Source organism: Argopecten irradians, chromosome 1, assembly GCF_041381155.1.
Source record: "Argopecten irradians isolate NY chromosome 1, Ai_NY, whole genome shotgun sequence".
Classification (NCBI taxonomy): Eukaryota; Metazoa; Mollusca; class Bivalvia; order Pectinida; family Pectinidae; genus Argopecten; species Argopecten irradians.
The window spans coordinates 27,887,074-27,909,650 of NC_091134.1; the positions used below are offsets into that span (position 1 = coordinate 27,887,074).

At 35.1% G+C, this 22,577-nt stretch overlaps 2 protein-coding genes across 38 annotated transcripts in view; one reads left to right on the forward strand and one right to left on the reverse strand.

Moving 5' to 3' along the window:
- LOC138322797 (uncharacterized) overlaps positions 1-8,591 on the reverse strand; it is a 180,124-nt gene extending 171,533 nt beyond the window's left edge. For 27 of the 36 annotated variants that reach the window (XM_069267086.1, XM_069267047.1, XM_069266915.1 and 24 more), the window contains exons 1-3: positions 8,303-8,591; positions 1,127-1,217; positions 362-395 (exon numbers count right to left, since the gene is read on the reverse strand). In XM_069267086.1, coding sequence (XP_069123187.1) covers positions 362-395; positions 1,127-1,217; positions 8,303-8,482 — 305 coding nt within the window. In that variant the 5' untranslated portion in view covers positions 8,483-8,591. The remainder of the gene's footprint in view (positions 1-361; positions 396-1,126; positions 1,218-8,302) is intronic. The other 9 variants (XM_069267206.1, XM_069267180.1, XM_069267136.1 and 6 more) reach the window with 1 other exon arrangement.
- Positions 1-22,577, forward strand: part of LOC138322957 (peroxisomal membrane protein PEX14-like) — a 31,452-nt gene that overhangs the window by 448 nt on the left and 8,427 nt on the right. Inside the window, exons 1-2 of one of the 2 annotated variants that reach the window (XM_069267234.1) lie at positions 17,120-17,242; positions 18,512-18,595. In XM_069267234.1, the coding sequence (XP_069123335.1) occupies positions 18,515-18,595 (81 nt within the window). In that variant the 5' untranslated portion in view covers positions 17,120-17,242; positions 18,512-18,514. Of the gene's footprint in view, positions 1-17,119; positions 17,243-18,511; positions 18,596-22,577 lie in introns of those variants that run through there. The other variant, XM_069267225.1, reaches the window with a different exon arrangement.

Sequence of the window (22,577 nt, forward strand, 5' to 3'; positions counted from 1 at the left end):
GATATGTATCCTTTTGGAGAATTGTATGTTAATTATTTCCATAACTAATTACTGACACCATGTTATCATTTCATTATGTAAGTAGCTAATTTTTAAGTGTTGCGCAGATTCATTCCCGCCTTTTCATTACGTATTAAGCGGACGTGTGTATTCAAAGTGTGCGTAAATTACGCACACTTAAATTTGATTTCACACGTCAGTCTGAAATAGATCTACTTTCCTAATCATACATTTATTTTACTTATATGCGTGTTCTGCAAAAACTAAATAAAATTCATAATGAAACAATTCCGTAAACTATAACCGTATATATACTCCCAATAACTCCCAAGATATTCAAATTTTATGAGTGAAAACTTACCACTTAGAGAGATCCATGCCGTGTCCAGCTATACCTGTGTCACAGAAAATAAAACAAAAATGTCACAATAACTTCAGAATCATGCGTCGACGAAATGAGAATGTGTTACATCTAGTACAGTCCTTTATTCTTGATATCATGATTTTATTAGTATTATTGGCATTTTCTTCTGGTGAGGAAATGGATAGATTACATATCGTTTCTCATGCTCTAGCTTGATTCAAAGGAAGCTTTTTTTTATTTCACAGAATCGATTTTTACTGTACAATTGCAAACATAAAACGACTGTAACACAACAAACAACTTAATCAGCGAGTTATTAAATTAGTTTAATCGACAGGCACGTTTCTTCGCCACATCTACTTATATTTTTTTAGTTTTCTTTTACTGCAAGACTGAACATTTAACATATGTAAACCAAAAAGGGTGTATAAGAGGCCATATAACTCCTGTGAGATTTCCAAATAAAGATTGAATGTATTTAATAGACCGAAATTCTACTATGTCAGAAGTACTATTCATGTACATTATGTATAGCACCTGTTTGTGTCAGATTGAAACCAATTTTGTACACCATTGTACAACCTGTCAAAGCGGCGATTTTCAAATATAAAAAAACTCTTTGATAGGTGTAGCATTGTATAGCGCATAAATATATGTTGGAACTTTAAGGCCGAGGAATTGTCAAAAGTTTTATATTTAAATGAAAAATGGCATATTTTGTATTGTAATTGTAAATGAATTGTGTTGAATTGTATTGCTTACCTTGATCTTGCCCACGTGTAAAGCGGAAGCCGAATACTCTGAGAAGTAATTCTTGACCCCCTGGAGTATCTTGTATATTAGTAAAGCTTATCTGTAAGAACAATTGATTTATGTTGAAAATATTCACCGTGTAACATTACAACTACAATATTAGAAACATCTGTACTATTTGTTAGCTCCTGTTTGTATTGGCTCTTTCCTATAGTATACAATTAAACTTTCAGAAACAAACTTCTAAAATAAAACTTACATTATATGCAAATGGAGATAGAATGAAATTTACATACATGTATATAAAGGGAGATAATATTAAATTTTACATTTATAAAGGGAGATAATATTAAAATTACATTTGTAAAGGGAGATAATGTTAAAATCACATATGTAAAGGGAGATAATATTAAAATTACATATCTAAAGGGATATAATATTAAAATTACATATCTAAAAGGCCATATATAATCAAATCTTACATTTGTAAAGGGAGATAATTTTAAAATTAAATTCTTGCAAAATCTATGTTAACAATGAAGATTTATTTCGCTATTTTGTCGTCTGATGCAATATAATTATAACACACGGAAACTTCAGCACGTTTTGTCAAATTGAAATGAGGACGAAAGAATTCTTGAAGTTAACTGATAAATACAGACAAAAAATTACAGAATTATTATTGACAGATGTCGCTCATTGGGAGATTAATTAGCCGTCCTTTAGGCAATTAGGGTGGCCGTGCTATTAATCCGGTAACGTAACAGAATGGAATATAAGTGTGTTATTAAATGTATGTAAGTAAGTCGCCAGAGGATATACACAATTATCACACAAGTATGAGTTTTTATCTCAAATGTCACAAAGGATATATAATGTACATTTAGAGTAAGTATAATCAAGAATATGATTAAGCCTTAGGAATGTCGAATTATACATAATATTTAAAGAGAATATTCACTCAGGCTACTTCTTTTACATAACCAAGAAGCAAAATATAGCATAAATATGTATTGTTCTACATTTATTATGAAACATATAACGTAAAACGTTGACAAATTCCACGACATTGTTAAGTATTTTAATTAATATCTTTGAAATATCAAATCGTTGATCAATACGATTAAGCAGGTACAATATGGAGCCATAGTCACGCACGTTAAACAAATGAACTACAAAACCATTGAGAAGGTGATAAAATGATTTTTAGGCAAGACAATGCACCTAATAAGGTAAACACACTACTGTAAGAGCAATTTGGGCAGTTCTAGACAAAAGTTGCATTACTCTACGAGCAAGGGACAGGGTTCGGCATACAAGGTGTGTAATAGCGGACAGCGAGCGATTTTGAACATTTCACACACATGTCGCCACCGTGGGCTTTTCAGGCATATCGCAGTAAAACTGACTGATCTAATTTCCATTAGAACTGGATTTTTTCCGATATATGTACAAATTTTAATGTTCTCTGTGACTGAATTGTCCCTTTAACTGATAGCTGATGTTAAGATTTAGAAACTATTAACACAAGTTCAAATTACTTTAAAATTTATCACAAAATTCTTTGTGGTAGCTAAATAACGCGTGGTAAATTAGGACGATGGCGGGAAACATAAGACGACCCTTATTAAGAAAATTAACATTTGATTTATTTTAATGAAATTGTTCAAAAGATGACAATATAAGTGTAGTATTAATGGTGAGTTAATAACTTTGGTGACTCTACAAAATTATCAATTTCCTTTTACATTCCCATTTTAAAAAAAAATCAAAGCCGTTTCGTTTTTGAAGAGAGTGTGCCGATAGGCTGCAAATTACGATTTACAGAGTAATACCATTTCAGCTAAGATTAGACATGCCCCTATGCGTGCAAACTATTATCAAATTAATGATTGATGTATGCAAAGACAGGGAACGCCATTTTTTCAAGAAGCGATATTGACACAAGATTATGTCAAATTTCATAACATATCATGTATTTATCATAATAATGTCATATAATCAATCATATCATAATATAAATAAAACATCGCCCACGTTATTTTATCTGGTATAACTTGTTGAATTATTCTTGTTTTCAATATTGAAATACTTGTTACCACTTTGAACCAAACTGATCGGAGCAACGATTGATTGTATCAAGCAAGCCTCATTTGTCAAACAATTTACAGGTGTATATTATAATACAAGGTAGGTAATATTTCATGACAAGCCATTCAAGTAAGGTATCAATTTTATTTACATATTCAACAAATTTAATTATTGGCAGCAAATATGATATTAGTTTCGAAGTGTTTACATGTTTCTACGTGCTCCGGACCAGGAAGTAGGTGTTAGCCAGTAACTGAGTGTTTATAACCCAGACTATTTATATGTAGAAAGTCTAGTCGATTATTGTGATCTAAGCAACCGTGAACAAAAACCAATAAACAGATTTAAGATCGCTTCCTGGTACGAAAATTTAACAATTCGCTAGTGTACTCATATATTTCTTATACAAGATACCAAAACTAGTAAGCTGACGGGCTCGGGTAGTCGTCCCTTTCTCAAAATCTATATCTTGATGAAAAATACAATAAAATCAAGCTAATATTCCCAAGTTTCTACTGCTTGTAAAATAATCATATATGATTGTATTATTAAAGGCCCACTACCTTTCCGAATTTTGTAGAGTTGCAAAAGTTATTAGCTTACCGTTAATACTACATTTATCATCACCTTCTGAACGATTTGACTAGAATAAATAAAAGTTTATTTTCATAAAGCGGGTCGTATTATGTTTCCCGCCGTCGTCCTAAGTACCGCGCTGTAGTTGATTATCATTGCGCCAGACGGCAAAACAGCGAATTGACTCTCAAATGTTTTCATATATTACGCAGGAAATCTTGCATATGTTTGGTGTCGTAACCTTATTTTAGGTCATCGGTATGCATTTTCTGATGTTATTAATGTTTTTTAAGAAACCTTTATATATTGCTCCGGAAGGGTAATGGGCCTTTAAAGTTTTCTCTTATGTAGATGGACCCTTTTTCTATTCTATGAAATCACTACGCCGTTGCAGGAGCGACGTAAAGTTTTTGTCCTTTGTAGAATGATAATAACTTTTTTTTATAAATACTCGTTACATGCTAGGTTGATTTATTGACATGTGATGATAATGGATTGCTCCTGTCCCCCGGGATTCTCCTTGATTGTCTGCATTAAGCTCTGTTAATTATTTATGTATGTAAGATTTTTGATTATTGATGTGCCTAATTACCTAAAGTGACCCGGCTGATATCATGTTTATTGTTCTATAAAATTTGTCACTGTCACCACAGTGACCCTGGCTCACTCGTTAGTTTTGAGGTTTCATTTGTGGACATATATTACGAATATTATTTTTTTCTTCAACATAAGCTTATCAATTCGTTTTTCAGCAGTAAAATTATCCAAATAACCCCATTTCACAGACTTAATTTATAATACAATATTTTTTAAACTAGGCTTTGCAAGATCGGAGTATGTGATTGACGGTTAATTTGTGGGGAAATGATTGGGAGCTTTCCCAATCAGTATATAGCCAAGCGTGACATCAATACACATCTATGTACAAATGATAGTTGATATATGATCGTGACCACTTCCTGTTTCACTATCACCATAGTGACCCTGACTCACTCGTTACTTTTGAGGTTTCAATTGTGGACATGTTAGTAACCTTTTAAAGTACAAAATAGTAACAGTCTCTCATTTTGTGTAATATATATATAGGTTTTTATGTACATTCATAAAGATATTATATTATAAGACAATGAATATGCCAGACTTTAATGCAATATCTGTAAGTCTCTAATTATTCGTTTATTACGAGTCAGTATTATTTTGATCGAGACACATCATAAGCGAGTTACATTAATATCATCCAGTTGGACTCGCAACAGACCATTTTATTCGTTTCAGGGATCTAAAACCAAAAATCAGTAAAACTACGTGTATATATATACATGACACATAAATTGATGAGTTATTGACTCTATGTTTGACAAGTAAGGGTGGGAGAACACCGTCATCATCGATACTTCATGATATTACGACAGTGATAGTAACCCCTGTTGTGTCGAGAATGAGAGAAGGTCCGGCTTATTAAAAGCAGTTAATGCATCAGTTAACTTCAAAAGTTTTTCTTTCGTGATTCCGCTTTTAAATGTTTACCCGCTGTACATGAAATAACAGCAGTGCTCAGTGATGCGTACCATGGAAAACAGGAGAGAACAAACAGGTCGATTCCTGTCTGTAAACTTAGATAAAAGGCATGTAGGAAGTAAAGAACTGTTTGCTTTCGTTTAGGATTATTACACGACTTCACATCAATTAACAATGAGCAATTTGACAATTCAATCTCTATCATAGAGCGTCCATATCAATCGTAGTTGGCCAGCCCCATGTCATTAATCTTACCGCCGTGTCCGGCCTTAAATGACCTGCTAATGATTATCAGTGTAAACCGGTCTATCGTGTTGTAATTGACTTAATGCCATATGACATCATAGAGACCTGGCTTAATATCATGTCATCCGTACATATAGGGATGTAGAAACGATGTGTTCTGTGATATTTTAGTACCTGAAGTTACGGTAATTTTCGACTTTATCTAGTAAATTTGTCCGACAGTCCGACACCTCAACCACAAAGTGCTAGTGGTAGAAAATCGGACAACTTGTAACCACTCGTCAATCCAAGCACAGGCGTCTGCATCTGGTTTTTGAAAAATACCATGTCCTACCCCTACTATCATAGTAGGGGTAGGTTATTATATTTTTATCAAATCAGAAGCAGACGCCTGTGATCCAAGTCCCCGAGACTATTGTATACCCGAGCGGCAACCATCATCACATGCCATCAAATTGGTTCTAACACTTAGATTAATTCTACCCTATATCTATTGTGACATATATATACCTTTTGTTATTTGAATCAATCTACTATATAATTATCCCTACATGTGTTTATATCAATAAAGTATGAGTGGCGGTCTTTAAATAAATGGGTAATGAATTATAAGAAAATGTCGGTTAACAAACAAATAGTGATAAAAAATCACAAGCTCACGTTTTTTTGTATTGACAACTCAAAATCATATTATAAGGCGTGAGTATTCGATGATCGTGAAAGGAACACGAGTGTGTATTGGATGATGTGGAAATGTGACTTTCACTTATATTTATCATCTGATAATATTCATATTGATCATCAATTTTTTTTCATGATTGTCCATAATTTTACGAATGCAACTCAACAGATAATATTTTAAATATAAGTAATACAAAATACAGACTTGTGTGAAAATTTGTGTAACGATAACTGTAGAGGGTTAGGGTTTGGGAACTATCAAAGCGTGTCTTTGAAAACGATGGATTTTAATGGCAAGTTCTCAATCATTCGTCAAATTGTAATATAAATGCAACGTTTCGTGACCAAATTATTGATTTTTAATCAATATTGGATGAAAAATTATTGTTGATTTTCGAATTTATATTATTGCAAATTGACTTCATGATAATACCAATTTCCTCTGTCGAGTATACTGTACTAGGCAAGAGAACGTGCAGTATGAATTCTTTAAACCCTATGAAATGTTTTAATGACCATTGAGGACTCGTTTTGCCCATTACTAAATTGTGATGTTTTTCTCGGTATCTTCAGATCGTCGTCAGACCCGTAACGCGCTCACACATTTATAGTAATACACAATATAGTATCTTAAACACTTTGCTTAATTACTAAAAGGAGCCCTAGTGGGCTTGCCTAATTCAAGCAAATGTACGTGTATTCTGATTAACATCTTGACATAATATATTGCGAATTTACACATTTTCAATTACTTACTAAGCCGTTTACAAATGTCATTAATATTTTTGCCCACCGTTTTTCCCATCCTTTTTATCATCTGATCCCATTTAAACATTTAGAACGGGATACAGAACTTTAACACAAATGTATTTTATAATGACCTCATATATCATTTAATAACTTTTTAATTGAACCGCTATTTGAAAAGAGAATTAAGCCGATACATTAATAAAACGTTTTGGAGTTGAGGGTGCTATCGTCAAATTAAAATTAATTTTATTTCTCTTTTTCATAATAAATGCATAGAGAAAACATATTATATACAATCATTAGTATTCGTTAAGGTATACAGCAGTTGTTTACATGAATATATAACGAGCTAAGGAGAACAAATGATATAGTTAATTATCCTAATAAACGTACAAAATTTCTTCAGTGTTTTTATGTAAGTGGAGTTCATAAGTTCATAAACTTTATAACATTTGGCGTAGCCAAAAATACTGAATGAAAGTAGCAGATTTGTTTTATTACTATTCACATGGTTGAGAAGAACTCAACATTTAATTAATTTTACACAATGTTATATCATATATTAGATTCAAAACGAGCCTACAATATCCCGATCAAAAATAAAGTACTGATACTCTGAATTAAATTTAGTTATATATATATCAAAGAAATTCTAATAAGATCAGGAATGACAAATTTTCAGTGGTTAGATAATGATGAGAAGAAGGAATAGATCAAAATCTGAACCTGTTGTAATGAGCTGAAGAGCATAATGTACACGTACTAATATGTCTGAAATAATACAATGGCATTACCGGTGTTTTGTTTTAGATTAGTATCTATTAGGAGCTTTAATTCGTTTTAATGATATGATGTGAATGCTAAGTTAGTGTTAACATATACCGGTATATAATCTTAACATTAGAAAGTCCATGTTTCGGCTAGGGTTTTACTTCACCGGTTTATGTATTGTACATAACATTAAACACAATCAAAACGTATAGATGTACATACAGGGAGCGTACTTATAAGCAACTTTACTTTAAAACAGGCTAGATATAAACCAATGTAATGAAATTATATAAAAGTGGAAGTTTTCATGTGTGAAAAAATATCTGAAATGCGTGTTCTTAATGTAATTGTTCTGAAAATAGTGCCAAGGTTTCCAATTTTGTTTGTGAAGCTTCACTTTTAAGTTAAAATGTGAAGACTTCTGATCTACAAAGCGACCACCAGAATACCCTGAATTCCGTTTTACTCATGTTTGATCCCTAACACCTCCTTTTTTTTTTTTTTTTTTTTTTTTTGATTCTGTTAACATTCCATTAAATTATATGATCTCACCTTGGACTGGACATTAAACTCTCCGACGTCTGTAATGGTGGCGTCCGACTGGAATGTATACTGGTATTCATATCCACGATGGAAGTTGATAAAACGACCATCAACCTTACACCATACCACACAAATCCATGCTAGTAAAAATGGGATTTGTCGGGAATGAAAAATTCCCGGCAAAGCCATTTTCACAATATTAATACAAACTGATTTTCCAGTATTATTTTCCCTGTAAATGTACGCCTATAATGTATCTATGGCCAGTGTCAATTATACGTGCTGTCACTACGACGGTCCGAGACCTACTGTTCGAACATTAACATAGCCATACAGGTATTCTATAGTCACAGGTGTGATGCGTCTGTTTATAACTAAGAATTGTATATAACAAAGAACCGCTTAATGAAAGACGATTTTAATGTTCAAAATGCATGTTAATTAAAAAAAAGAAAAAGTGTCTAAATCAGATCCGTTTTTCATTGATTGCCTTTGGTGCTTTGAAATATTTCATCGATATTCCATGCGTTAAGCTGACAATGCCTTTACCGTTGTTCGCGCTACGGTTGATTGCTAAACCGTTAACCATTGCAGGTTTGTTGATCATTGCTACCCGGATGTTTAGAATATTACAGCTTAACCGCTCCTCAATACATTATTGATAATAACCCTGATTTTAAAAGGTTTTACAGCGTTTTTCAAATTAAAATAAATCAAATTTCCTCTTATCCCAAGCGGTTATAAATACACGAACAAAATACGAGGAATTACCGGATATGTTCGCCTCTGATTTTAATTAGAAGCCTACCAAGCACCAGCAGAGATGGGAGAGAGATAGCGGGATAGCTATGGTCGTCTGTAAAATTGTATATAGCCCCGTGAATCACATTTTAACAGATCTATTAACTCTCCCGTCTTAACACGATAAATAAATCGTCTGATGTGAGATAACCAGCCAGCGGAATATACCATAAAGGGTAGTCCAATAAATTAGACACTCTTGAAAACGACATGTAATGATCAAACAAGTCTATACTTATGTGGATTTATTGTTCACTGGCATTGTTTTCGTCATTACATATTTACTTTCACTTTCACTTTTTCGAAGTAACACTATATCATTTTACACAGCCTTTAAAGGTCATTGCAAACTTTACCGTAATTATAGTTACAGTCGCATTGTCGCACTGTCGCATTATCGTACTGTTGTGTTGTAGCATTGTCGCACTGTTGTGTTGTCGCATTGTCGTGCTTTCGCATTGTCACATTGTCGCATTGGTGCCCCTGTAACGTTGAAAATGGACCCTCTTACCTCGGGTCATTTTTTAACGTTGAAAAATGTCCCCGAAAACCGTTGAAAACTGAACTTTCAGCGCACTTTTTACACCGAACCGTTAAAAATAGACCCCGTTGAAAAGTGACCCCATAAGAACTCGTTTTTACACAACATCACACAACACAACATCACACAACATAACATCACACATCACAACAACGCATCACACTAAACACAACATCACACAACACACAACCACACAACACAAGACAACATTAAACAACAACACGACACAACATCATAACAAAACATCACACAACACACAACACAAGCACACCACAACACACAACAACGCAACAAAAACACTCAACAACACTACACAACACAACAACACACAACACAACATCACACAACAGCACATCACACAACATAACACAAATACACATCACACAAACACGCAACAACAACACAACACCACCCAACAACAACACACAACACAACAAAAACACAACACATCTCACAACACAACATAACTAAACAACAAAACAACACCTAACACAACACACAACCACGCAACAACAATACGACACCACCCAAAACAACACAATAACACATAACAACACAACACACGACAACATCACACAACACAACATCACACAATACAAAATCACACCACAACACATCACACAACAACACACAACACAACCACACCACAACACACAACACAACAACAATACAACAACACCCAACAACACAACAATACACAACACCCGACAACAACACAACATCACACAACATAACGCAACAACACATCACAAAACATCACGTAACAACACATTACACAAACACGGAACAACAACACAACACAAAACAGAGCCACACAGCACACAACAACACACAACACAACAACACACCAATGACACACATCACAATAGCATGACGCAACCACACATAACAACACAACACACAACAACACCACACAACAACAAAACAACACACAGCAAATATCACACAACACATCTCACAACACAACATAACAAAACAACACAACACACAACCACGCAACAACAATACGACACCACCCAAAACAACACAATAACACATAACAACACAACACACGACAACATCACACAACACAACATCACACAATACAAAATCACACCACAACACATCACACAACAACACACAACACAACCACACCACAACACACAACACAACAACAATACAACAACACCCAACAACACAACAATACACAACACCCGACAACAACACAACATCACACAACATAACGCAACAACACATCACAAAACATCACGTAACAACACATTACACAAACACGGAACAACAACACAACACAAAACAGAGCCACACAGCACACAACAACACACAACACAACAACATACCAATGAATCACAACACAATAGCATGACGCAACCACACATAACAACACAACACACAACAACACCACACAACAACAAAACAACACACAGCAAATATCACACAACACAAAACAACACAACAACACATTACAACATAACCATACGCAGAACACAACATAACTGATCCATACGCAGATATCTAATACATACATTCTTGTATTGCAGGGAATAAATAAATATTAACAATTACTGAATGTCTGACAAACGTAAAATCGTCGAAAACATAATCATAAAAATCCCATAATTAAAGTTTTGTAACACTATCCACTGGTACTCGGAAGTGAACACCACATAGTACAAACTTTGCGTGCAGTTGATAACAACAATTCCTTTTTATTTACTACGTTACCTCAGTGTTATATATAGCAATTCCTCAGTCTGAGAACAATTAAGTTAACATTATCTACACGGACGAACAAAATGACTATAGAAGAAATGAAAGTTTTGTAGTGCCGTATTCTCCATAATAAACATACAAGCACCTAAAATATTTAAATGAGGTATTTGTTACGATGATAACAATACCAAATTTCAATTCAAATCGAGGTGATTACGTAATTTAAATACCAGCACAGAAGGGTCGCTTATATTAGGAATGGCGATAACAGAATTCGAGAATTATGTTTGTGCAACAGTTATATATGTGAATGTACTTGGGTCATATTTCAACAGACCATCCGTTGATAGTTTGCCAAGGTCATTTTCTAACGGTCATTTTTCAACAGACCTGTCGTTGAGAACTGACCCTACACACTGTCAATTTCAACGTTACACCCCCACCAACGTGACAATGTGATAAATGAGGCAACTATGCGGCATTATATTTGATCGCCAGATTCTGCCGTATTGGCGCATGGTGTTGTCGTGTCTAAAATAGTATGACATTACCAACACATGGAACGCTGAGGCTGGAAGAATCTTACTAAGAATTATTTTTGAAATTTCTGAGTCATGAGAATGGAGTTGGGGGTATTTGCCTTCACGTAGATCGGTGATTTTTTTCCTCTGGTACTCAAACCTTAATTTGTCTACACGTTTATAGCAGCTCTTAATGATGTACATGTAACCTTATATATACTGAGCTCCGATGAAAACGCAACACTGTTATAATATGCAAAATTTAATGGTAACAAAAAAATTACAGAAAAAACAACAACTTTATTTCACTACAAAGGTATACATTTCGAGAGTCGTTTCCTATCAGTGAGTTAGTCAAAGATTTACCGTGAATGGGGATAAGACAAACGTTTCAACGCTACACCCCAAATTCATTTTCACACTTTCAATATCTGATGTGGCCACCATTTGCCTCCACACGAGCACGACACTTACGTGGCATGGACCGAACCAGACGCTGAATTCTAACTGGCTAAATGTTCCTCCACTCCTCCTGAAGGGCAATTTCAAGTTCACATCGATTTTGCGGTTGTGGATGACGTCGTTTCAAAGTTTGACCAACTGGTCCCACAATTGTTCAACCTAACTGAGGTCAGGGGAGAAGGCAGGCCAGGGCAGTGTTTGAATGTTCTGTTGATTAAGGAAGTCTGTGGTCAACCTTGCTGAGTGCGCACGAGCATTGTCTTGCTGTAGAATGTCGACGTCGGGATGATTACGAAAGAACGGTACAACGGTAGTTTGTAGGACTTCGTCGATGTAACGCCGTGCCGTCAGATTACCGTCCACGATAGCATGGGGCGTCTTGCGGTCGAAGGATATCCCTCCCCACACCATGACACTGCCACCACCCCAACGGTCACATTCGCGGACGCACGAATTGACGTAACACTCTCCCCGTCGTCTCAACACGCGAATTCTACCGTCACTATTACGTACGGAGATGGAAGCGGGATTCATCCGTGAACAGTACGCGTCTCCATTGGCGCATGGACCAACGTCGATGCCTCCGGGTCCACGTCAAGCATTTTGACGTCGACGTTGTGTCACATGTTCCCACGGAAGGGTCTACAGGCTTTCAAACCGGCGCTACGCCGGCGGACAGTAGAAACCGAAATTCGTCTTCCATTGATACATATCGTTGTTCTGGCCGTTTGGGAGGCAGTTTGGAAGCGGTCACGAGATGGGTGACCCGGATGTAACGGTCATGTCACTCGTTGCATCCCAGGGCGCGGTCTATCATTCATAGAATCCGTTTGAACGTACCGCTGATGAAGTTTCACAATAGTAGATGGCGAACATCCCATGCTACGCGCAATTTCACGCCGCGGAAGTCCGCCTGCCAACATACCCCTAACTTCGTGACGCTGGATATCCGTAAGTCGTGGCATCGTTTTCAAAACTAAACGGCGTTTTCAAAATCTGAATGTAGAAAATAGTGTTCTTATCCACAAGGACTGTACACGTGTAATAGGTAGACCAAACGCGCATTGATACCGAGTGCACGTGCAGATTTTTCTACTTTTTTAAAAAATCGACCGCTTCACGGCCCAAGAGCAAGTTCAGTCATGCGAATCATTATTGTATATATAGGTAAGGTGCTCAAAGTTTTCCATAATTAATTTGTTTGATATGAACAAAAAATTCAATAGAAAAATATTTAATCAAAAAGTGTTGCGTTTTCATCAGGGATAGCCAACATTTTTTTTGTTCAAAGTGTATAGGTCCAGGTCATGCTGATGTCATTTTGAAATAACCTTTTGTTTGTTTCTAGATTTTAAGTTTGATGCTCAAGCTTGATTTCCATGATTTCCATATTTTTATTCGGTCTGTTCCTTTGAGGTTCATTGGAATGCTTCATTTATTTATCTGTGGTCGTTTTCCCATCTCTTTCTTTAGCGCCACTAAAAGTATGATTTTATTACAAGGACATCTTTCCATGCATCTATATTTGACTGTAAATTGTCATTAAATTTTATTAATACATTTCAAAACTTATAACGATATATTTTCCGCCGAAATAGACTGATAGGAGGAGTATATATAGCAGGGATAAGGAATCACATCTTAGCAAATTTTGACAACGACCAACTTATTACATTTTAACAATTTTTGCGGCAATTTCTTCTGGTTACGAAAGTGATTGCCGTTGACTTGTAATTGTAAAAGCCGTGAGGATATGGTGGAAAATCATATTGGTGTTTTCACAATTTTTCGGTATTTAAACAAGTCTAGAATAACGGCAATATGTCCCAAAAATCTAAACAAACAGTATATATATCAGGAAAAAAAATACCCAGTACATCCTAATGTACCTTATGAAACCTGTGAAATTTAAAAACCAGTGACACGTATTCCCACCCAACTTAACTTCTTTGCACTACAATACGATAATTTTCTCAATATAAATCGTTATATAAATGTTTACATACACTTACTTATATAATGCATTGTCGTGTGAAGTGTTCACCCATTCCTAGGTCAATTATACAATGTGAAATTCGTCATAATTCAGTCTGTAAAAAATCACATATCAATAAGTGGCTAAACGACCTACTACTTATATAATGGCATGTCGATATATATTGTTGTAATGTCTATTGTTCATATTGTTAAACCATTGTCGACAGTTAAGTGCTTGATACTAGAGATTTTCAAAAGATCTTGCCGATTTTTAAAGACCAATTATCCATTATATTTCGTATTTAACAAAGGCTATATTCATTATTACAAACTATTCGTTCTAGTTTATGTGTGAATTTTGCTTTTTATTTATTAACAGTGTGTTATTCATTACTAACCGATTTGATTTACAGAATTCTCAAGAGATTCGCTTTGTCACCTTGTAATAGCCATATTAAATTATAAAACGTGGCATTGGGCCAAACTGCAAACTGTGGCGTAGGAAGATGAAACGTAATTGGGGGGCAAAGGTCCTAAATATTTTGTAACACCCCCCCCCCCACCCCCACCCCCGCCGCCGCACCTACAGGAGGAGATTAATTAAACTCCCAACCATATATGCTTTATGTACATTTTTCAAATATCATTAAATTTAATCATTGTACACATTTATAGACAGTGGGGTCGCTAAAAGGAAATTAACGAATACGCAAATTGGCCAAAGTAGCGTTTGAGCGTCGAAGGCGCGAAATTTTGGTGTTTTATGGGTCTGAGGGTGACCCCCGGGAAAATATTGTAATTTAGAATGGCTGAGATGAGTTTTACAATGTATTTTGATGATTTTGCGAGCACCCAAAAGCACGAGATTTTGGTGTTTGGGGGCCCATGGGTCTCCCCCGGAAAAAAAATACGATTTAGAATGACTGAGATGAGTTTTACGATGTATTTTAATGAATATAAAGCGTTCTTAAAATGGTAATTTTTCGATTTAAAGCTACCTGCATTAAAGATATGATAATTGTGTCGTCATAACATTATGCAACCCTACTCGATCTGAATATACCGGCTTCACACCAGCGGCACATTGTTGTGTAACATAAAAAATGAATTAATTGTCTCGCTTAGACATATAAACAAATTGATCTTTTAAGAGACATTTTTTAAATAGTACATAGAATCCCTTGATGGACATTTTTAGTATAGTTCGTGTGTATTGAATTTTTACTATTTAAGGTTTGACATTATCTGCTTGAACGTTTTAAGAAATGCGTCGCGCAGCGGAAAATTTTCTGGAATGTAGTACGAAAAATGTGCAGGAGGACCCTTTTTTTCTTTCAATTTAGCATTTTTAGAAAATTTCAGTCGGCGAAAATGGGGGGGGGGCAAAAAGACATGTTTGCCCCCCCCCCCCCCCCCCCCCGTCCTCGGGAACGGGGGGGGGGAGTTGCCCCCCTGCCCCCCCTCCCGCTTCCTACGCTCCTGGCAAATCTAGCTTCTCCCTCGAAATACATATAGTTTACCTGGAAATATTGGGAGGTGGAGGGGGGGGGGGTGTCGACAACACATATCTGCCGATAAAGGAATCCTATCATAAAGTTTACTGGACAAAGAACTATACAAAGTAAGCAAGATTAATTGTGAATGTGTTGATGGAGACATTATTTTTTATTTCCCAACATTTTTCATAGCATGCAAATGGACACAAACACTTGCATGTGCACTCACTCACAAAAACATGACATAGCATGCCATGGTATTACCCTGCATAACATATGCATGTATGCATACCTGCATGGCACAACATACATACATGCATGCATTTATACACACATACATGCATGCATAGATAATGGACACTTTGACAGGATTAAATTGTCAAAGGACAAAAAAAAAATCAGAGACAACATATATCAGCTCCACAAGTCTGTATATTGCGTAAACAGTATTGTTGGAAATTCTAACGCCAAAGATCAATATTTGATAAAGTCCTGGCAGATACTTAGTCTTGACACGCATATATATAGACTGTATTTTTATTGCCTCATAATACGTGGTCCTTTGAAACAAGTACAGTCAAACACAAAGCGTATCGGAATATTTTATGATCTTTATAGAAGTATTGCGCAATAAGTTATAATATTTAACAGAATCGTATAGATATATGTATGATAGATGTACAAACTAGTTATATAAGTTGAAGGAGAAAAATAAAATTAAATGAAATAGATAAATCATGAAAAACACAATAATGATTTATGGTAAAGAAAAACAGTCTATGTAAGTTTCGCCTAATAACTCGAAAGTTTCGCGTACATTTGTAATTACGAGAATTTGTTTTTCTTCTACCAAAATGAGCCAAGTTCTTAGATAAGTGATCAGAATACATTGTTAAAAAGACTGTAACCCAAGTTTCCATAAAGAGATAAGATAACTTGGAAAAGTAACGCGAGTTCAATCTAAGGCAATGCGACTGTATTACTATACATTTTGTAAGTGCAATAGGGTCACACTTGAAAACGATCACAAATGAAAAAGCCACACCGGTCGTATGTATACATAATATGTGCATGACACAAGATAATTTGTTAATTTGGTAATGCAGTTGGTTAATAAGTTATTTTAACGGTGTCTATTATATGAGTGTATATTTCTAGGTTTTTTTTTTTTTATCTCCCCGATCGCCATGTACAAACAAGGATGTAGGTTAACTTATCGGAATCGAGGCAGTGTTAGTTTCTGTCGGTGACAAACTGAGGCTTTTTGCATGTAAAAAAAAGTCCGAGTAATTCTGGACAAGGACGTATATGAGGATAAGTCACACTTGGTTGTGGGGAAGTACAAGGCAGGAGCTTTTGTGTTTGTGCACTGACCGTGACGTTGGGCGACTAATGATTTTTCTGTGGTATCCGCCGGCGCAGCCTTTGATGTAGCTTGCGGGTAAGATAGTTGCCGTCTTACTTTCTGAAGCGGGTCGTCATTTCATGAGCTGTCGTATTTTTAACGAAAATTTAGATATATCCTCTAAATCTGTTGTCCTTAAAGCAAGTAATAAACATTGTGAAATTTATTAAGGGCGCAGCCCTTCGTGCCCTACGAAGTGCGAAGCACTTCAAAGGTAACAGATACACGAAAACATAAGAAAAAACACAATCTTCAAATTTCAATCCTACACACTGACAGCTTCAGATTGCGGTCGCCATTTTTTCATACATATGAGGAGGTTAATATGTGCGTTGCTCCGGTACTGCTCTCCCAAGTAAATATACATGTATATTTAAATTTTCTCACTATCAAAAACAACAGCAGACGATTTAGTATTTTTCTTCAGTTACAAAAGTTACTTACTTTACACCATTACCACCATTGAAAAGTTTGAGCTTCTAATTTAACTTCAAGTTAAAAATATAAAAAATAATTAGTTGCATCCCGGAAAAAATTCTGCGGCACTATATCCTACATGGAATGAAGTACTGATTGCGCATGCACCAAAGGCAAAATAAATTAATTAGACATATATATACACGATTAAACACCATTTATGCTCTGTCGGCGGTGGAGCATCTTTAAATAATGCAAATGCAAAACAGGGTTAATTAAACATTTTTTATTGTTTTTTTTTAAATAAAAATAATAACACTTTGAAAATTAAAAGCTATAGAATGCAGTCAAAATATCCACCATGGCGAAGGAGCGAAATCATAGGATTCGCAGACACAGTGAAATCCGAATATTTGAGTTCATTTCTTTGAATTTATGCTAGACAATTATTACATCATATACTTCTATATTTTAAAGTGTGTCCTTTTATTTCTAAATAATGTCTTCTATCTGAAATAGAAAATATTCCTATGCCGTGCATGATTCATATTAAAGCATCTGGCTGTGCCCTTTAAGGCCTTGCCTTCAGTCATATTAAACTTTGCATTGGTGTTTCGTTTGACTCGATAAGACAAGTATTTGTTGAGAAAAATGGTTTTATTCCCGATTCATAGGCGTCTCGCGTGGTGTTTACTGTTGAGTAATGTAGATAGTCACGAATCCTTCTCACTTATAAATCCTTGTTCTGGACAAAACGGTATTATGGTTTTTTTTTAAAGTTTTATTTTTATACCAAGGAGACAAATTCTGTAAAGAGTTTTCGTTCCTAATTCATTTTCTTCCATTTGTGACATCCTTTAGCATTTAATATTCGAATATTTTTTGTAGTTGATGTTTTCCGTTTCTGGGTTGTTCCGTATTCCGGACTTCGGTTTACACACTCAATCCAATATGGCGGACGACGATGGAAAGGTTTGTCAACATTGATACTTTTACTGCATTTTACGCATACATAGCTTTTCCGATACCATGCCATCAATGTGTTCACATTTTATTTGTAATTTTACAGAAAAATTATGTTTATAAAATATTTCACCCAACGGAAGACTCGTGTAAATGATAATGCAACCAGTTCAAAGTCCACAACAAACGGACAAACACCTGACAGCCTGAACACTGTCAGTACTGAAGAGTGACACTGACAGCCAGGACTTCCGATTATTTCTATATTGTATATGGTTTATCAGGTCGGGGAAAACTACCCAACTTTTGTAATACTTTTCAAAAAATCGCATTAACACATGTCAAGATAAAGTGATATTTACTCAAATTTGTGCAGTAGCATCGTTTGTTACTTAGGAACTTGATGCAACTTTTCTCAAAGTATTGCATCTATTTTCAATACTTCTGACATGCAAATCAGAGCTTCAGATGATTTTGCATGAGCATGGGTCATCGGCCCATCTGAGCCAAAAAGAGGGGGTCATTTTTCAAAACCATGGGCCAACCTTTTTTGTGATTGTTTACTCATGTTCATGAATAAATAAAAAAATTGACTTGTTGTTATTCTGTTTATATTTTAGTTGAGAAAATGATCCTTCTTTTCTTACATCTCCAGGCATACAGCTACTCAGTTACTATCTTAGCTTCATCCACTCGCACACAAGCATCAATTTGTCACAGGTCTCTTCCTACAGTTGGTAGTAGACTAAAGGTTACACATTGTGCACACGGTGTGAACTACGAGTGGACACGGAGTGCACGAGGTTTAGACTACAGGTAGACACGGAGTGCACGAGGTTTAGACTACAGGTAGACACGGAGTGCACAAGATTTAGACTACAGGTAGACACGGAGTGCACTACGTGTGGACACGGTGTCCACTACAGGTGGACATCGTGTCCAGGTAAAATGTCCACTACATCAAGACCATGCACAGACAGACTAGATGATGTGCCACAGAGATATGAGAAAATATGTATTTATTCTGCAGTCTATATGGACTTTGACAGATAGAAATATTTATTGCGATCAGAAACATAATATTTATTGCAACATAAAATTGCCGTTATTTACTGGAAATCATTCATTCGTACTGTAATGTTTATTTGAATAGATACATATAAAGTAAAATGTATCAATATATATTATCATACAATTTAATTTATAGATAAGGACGTTTATTAGAAGTTATAAATGCAAATTAACTGCGTACGGTAATATAAACCACGTACTGGTTATATTTCTCATCAATGGATAGTTCAAGTCCGCATTTTCCCAGCAAAAAACTATTTTTCTTTCTAGTGATATGTGATTTAATGATGAAATTCTTTTTCGAACGCATAAAGTGATGAACCTTGCAGGGAGTAAGATTTTCGGTGTTAGCAAATCGTCGCCCAAAAGATATTTTGATCGGCAAAATATTTTGATTAAAAAGGATTATTGATGGGCATAATAAAAGCAAATGTTCAAAGGACCGATCGCAAAAATGTAGGTCACATGCCTGATATTAAATTTAACAGACAATCAAAATAAATCCAACTTCTACCAATTTAAACTGTAGATTCATAGTTGTTGATTAGATTCTGAATTTGTCACAATTATTTTAATTCTAGAAACTCTGATAATTTGACAATATCCTATTCTGACCTTCTTTACAATGTGTGATCCATACATGTATACATAGTATATTGTACACTTAAAATATGCCTGCTCGAAAGGTAGACCCCTAGGCTAGGACTGCAGTTGCCATGGTCACTTGGACTTCATACTGTTCCATCAACCACACGGATATGGTAATCTAAATTACCTAACATTGGTCAGAGTGAGGCCAGGGGCCTGGGGCCTTCTTTGGGCACCCTTCAATATGTTCAGTCAAGTGTATCTCAGACTAACAACACCTGTATACATGTAGTACCTTGTCCCAACCCCAGGAGGTCCATTTATAGCATGCTGTACTTAGGTGGCAGCCTCTCTACATATACATTGTACTCATCACACAAATACGAACAGTTATACAACAATAGTAATCAATAGGGATATGTATTTTAAATGAAGCTTTATATATTAAAATAAAAAATAATCAAAATACAAAGTGTATAAGTAACTAAAACATTTATTTCAAAATTATTGGAAAATCATATTTCATCCAATATCTTTTCATTAATTTAATTTTTTTTACACTGGCTTTTTACATATATCAGAAACCTGATTATTATGACTACGTTTATAAAATACCATATTACAATGTTGAATAAGTACCTAATCTAAATTAATTTTGATTATAATATATACATGTATTATTGGTAAATTCAAGGTTGTGACAGACATGCTTGATTTACGCATTGTACAGCTCCCGTCAGCTCCACTTCACGGCTGCCTGTCATGACAATAATTGGGATGTATTCAGCATCACTTACTATATGTTTTGCCAGCTAGTTTTTACCTCATCCCAATTCCCCCCCCCTTCCCTGGAAAATGGTGTACATGTTTACTCAGGCTCTACAACAAACATGTACATGTATCTAATAAGAATGGTACTTTTGTGTTTCAAACTCATAAACCAAGGACGTATATGAGAATAAATCCTTGCATAAACCTATATGATTTTTAAAAGGTAAAGTTAATTTGTTTGTCTTAACAAACTTCCATTGAAACAATTCTAAAATCACATATTATATAAAGATACTGCCTCCGTTCTCACAGAGATTTAAATATCATTTAAATCTCTGGTTCTCATAAAGCCGTGCAAACACAGAAGGCAACTATTCTGCCCTCTGGCCATCTATCGATGGTCACCTTGAGGTACCTGTATAGCTGGATACTGTGGCTTACCTGTATGTTTGACAAGTTATAATTATTGGATCATGACGCAATATACGGTCAAGATAACTTGAATCAAAACAAGCTGAATTGGGTACTTGTAGGTAGACTATAGCTAGCTACGTCATAAAGTTTGAAGTGGATTTATTCTGCATGATCTTTTAAAGACGTTCAGTTTTTAATAAAGAATATGTAATTAAGCTATTTTTACGTACAATACTTTTAGAACTTAAAATAGCAAAGAAAAATATTATAAAAGTGTATATTTTATGAAAGACGATCTACAAGGGTGTCGCTAGAAAACCGATTGATAGGGACCAAATCTTTTTATTTAAAAGCTATATGTATTACCCGGTATATGATTGTATTACTAATAGCTTAAATTATAAAAGAAAAATTGTCTCAAAAGCACAATAGGAGTGGTTTTTGCCGTAGCTGCAAGATTGTAGCTCATCAAATGACTTTTAGATAGAAAATGGTGTCGTCTTAGTAGGCCGGGTACGTATATTCGTTCTAGTTTTTGCCGCAATTCAAAGTTGTTTTTGACTTGTATTTACTATTTCATGTAAATTAATTATATATATATATATTTAATGCAATTTACCCATAAAACATTGACTTTTGAAAAAGTAATATAGACAATTTAAGATATGAAATGGAAACTACTGATATAAAATTAAATAGACATATACTTAATGAATATAAATAAATCTTTATTACTTTTGCAGTGAAAAAGGTTTTATTCATGTATACTAAAAAAATATATCGTATTATATAGTTATATATACTGTACATTAAATTGTAGATGTTGTAATTAAAAAAAAAAGAAACACTAAAAAATTAGAGTTATGTATTATTTCAAATTGAAGAACGTATTCTTCCCCGATCCCTAACTATAACACATCACCTTGTCTGTCTAGGTCTGAATGTACCTGGACACCATGTCCACCTGTAGTGGACACCGTGTTCACACGTAGTGCACTCCGTGTCTACCTGTAGTCTAAATCTTGTGCACTCCGTGTCTACCTGTAGTCTAAATCTTGTGCACTCCGTGTCTACCTGTAGTCTAAAAGTAGTGCACTCCGTGTCTACCTGTAGTCTAAACCTCGTGCACTCCGTGTGCACAAGGGTG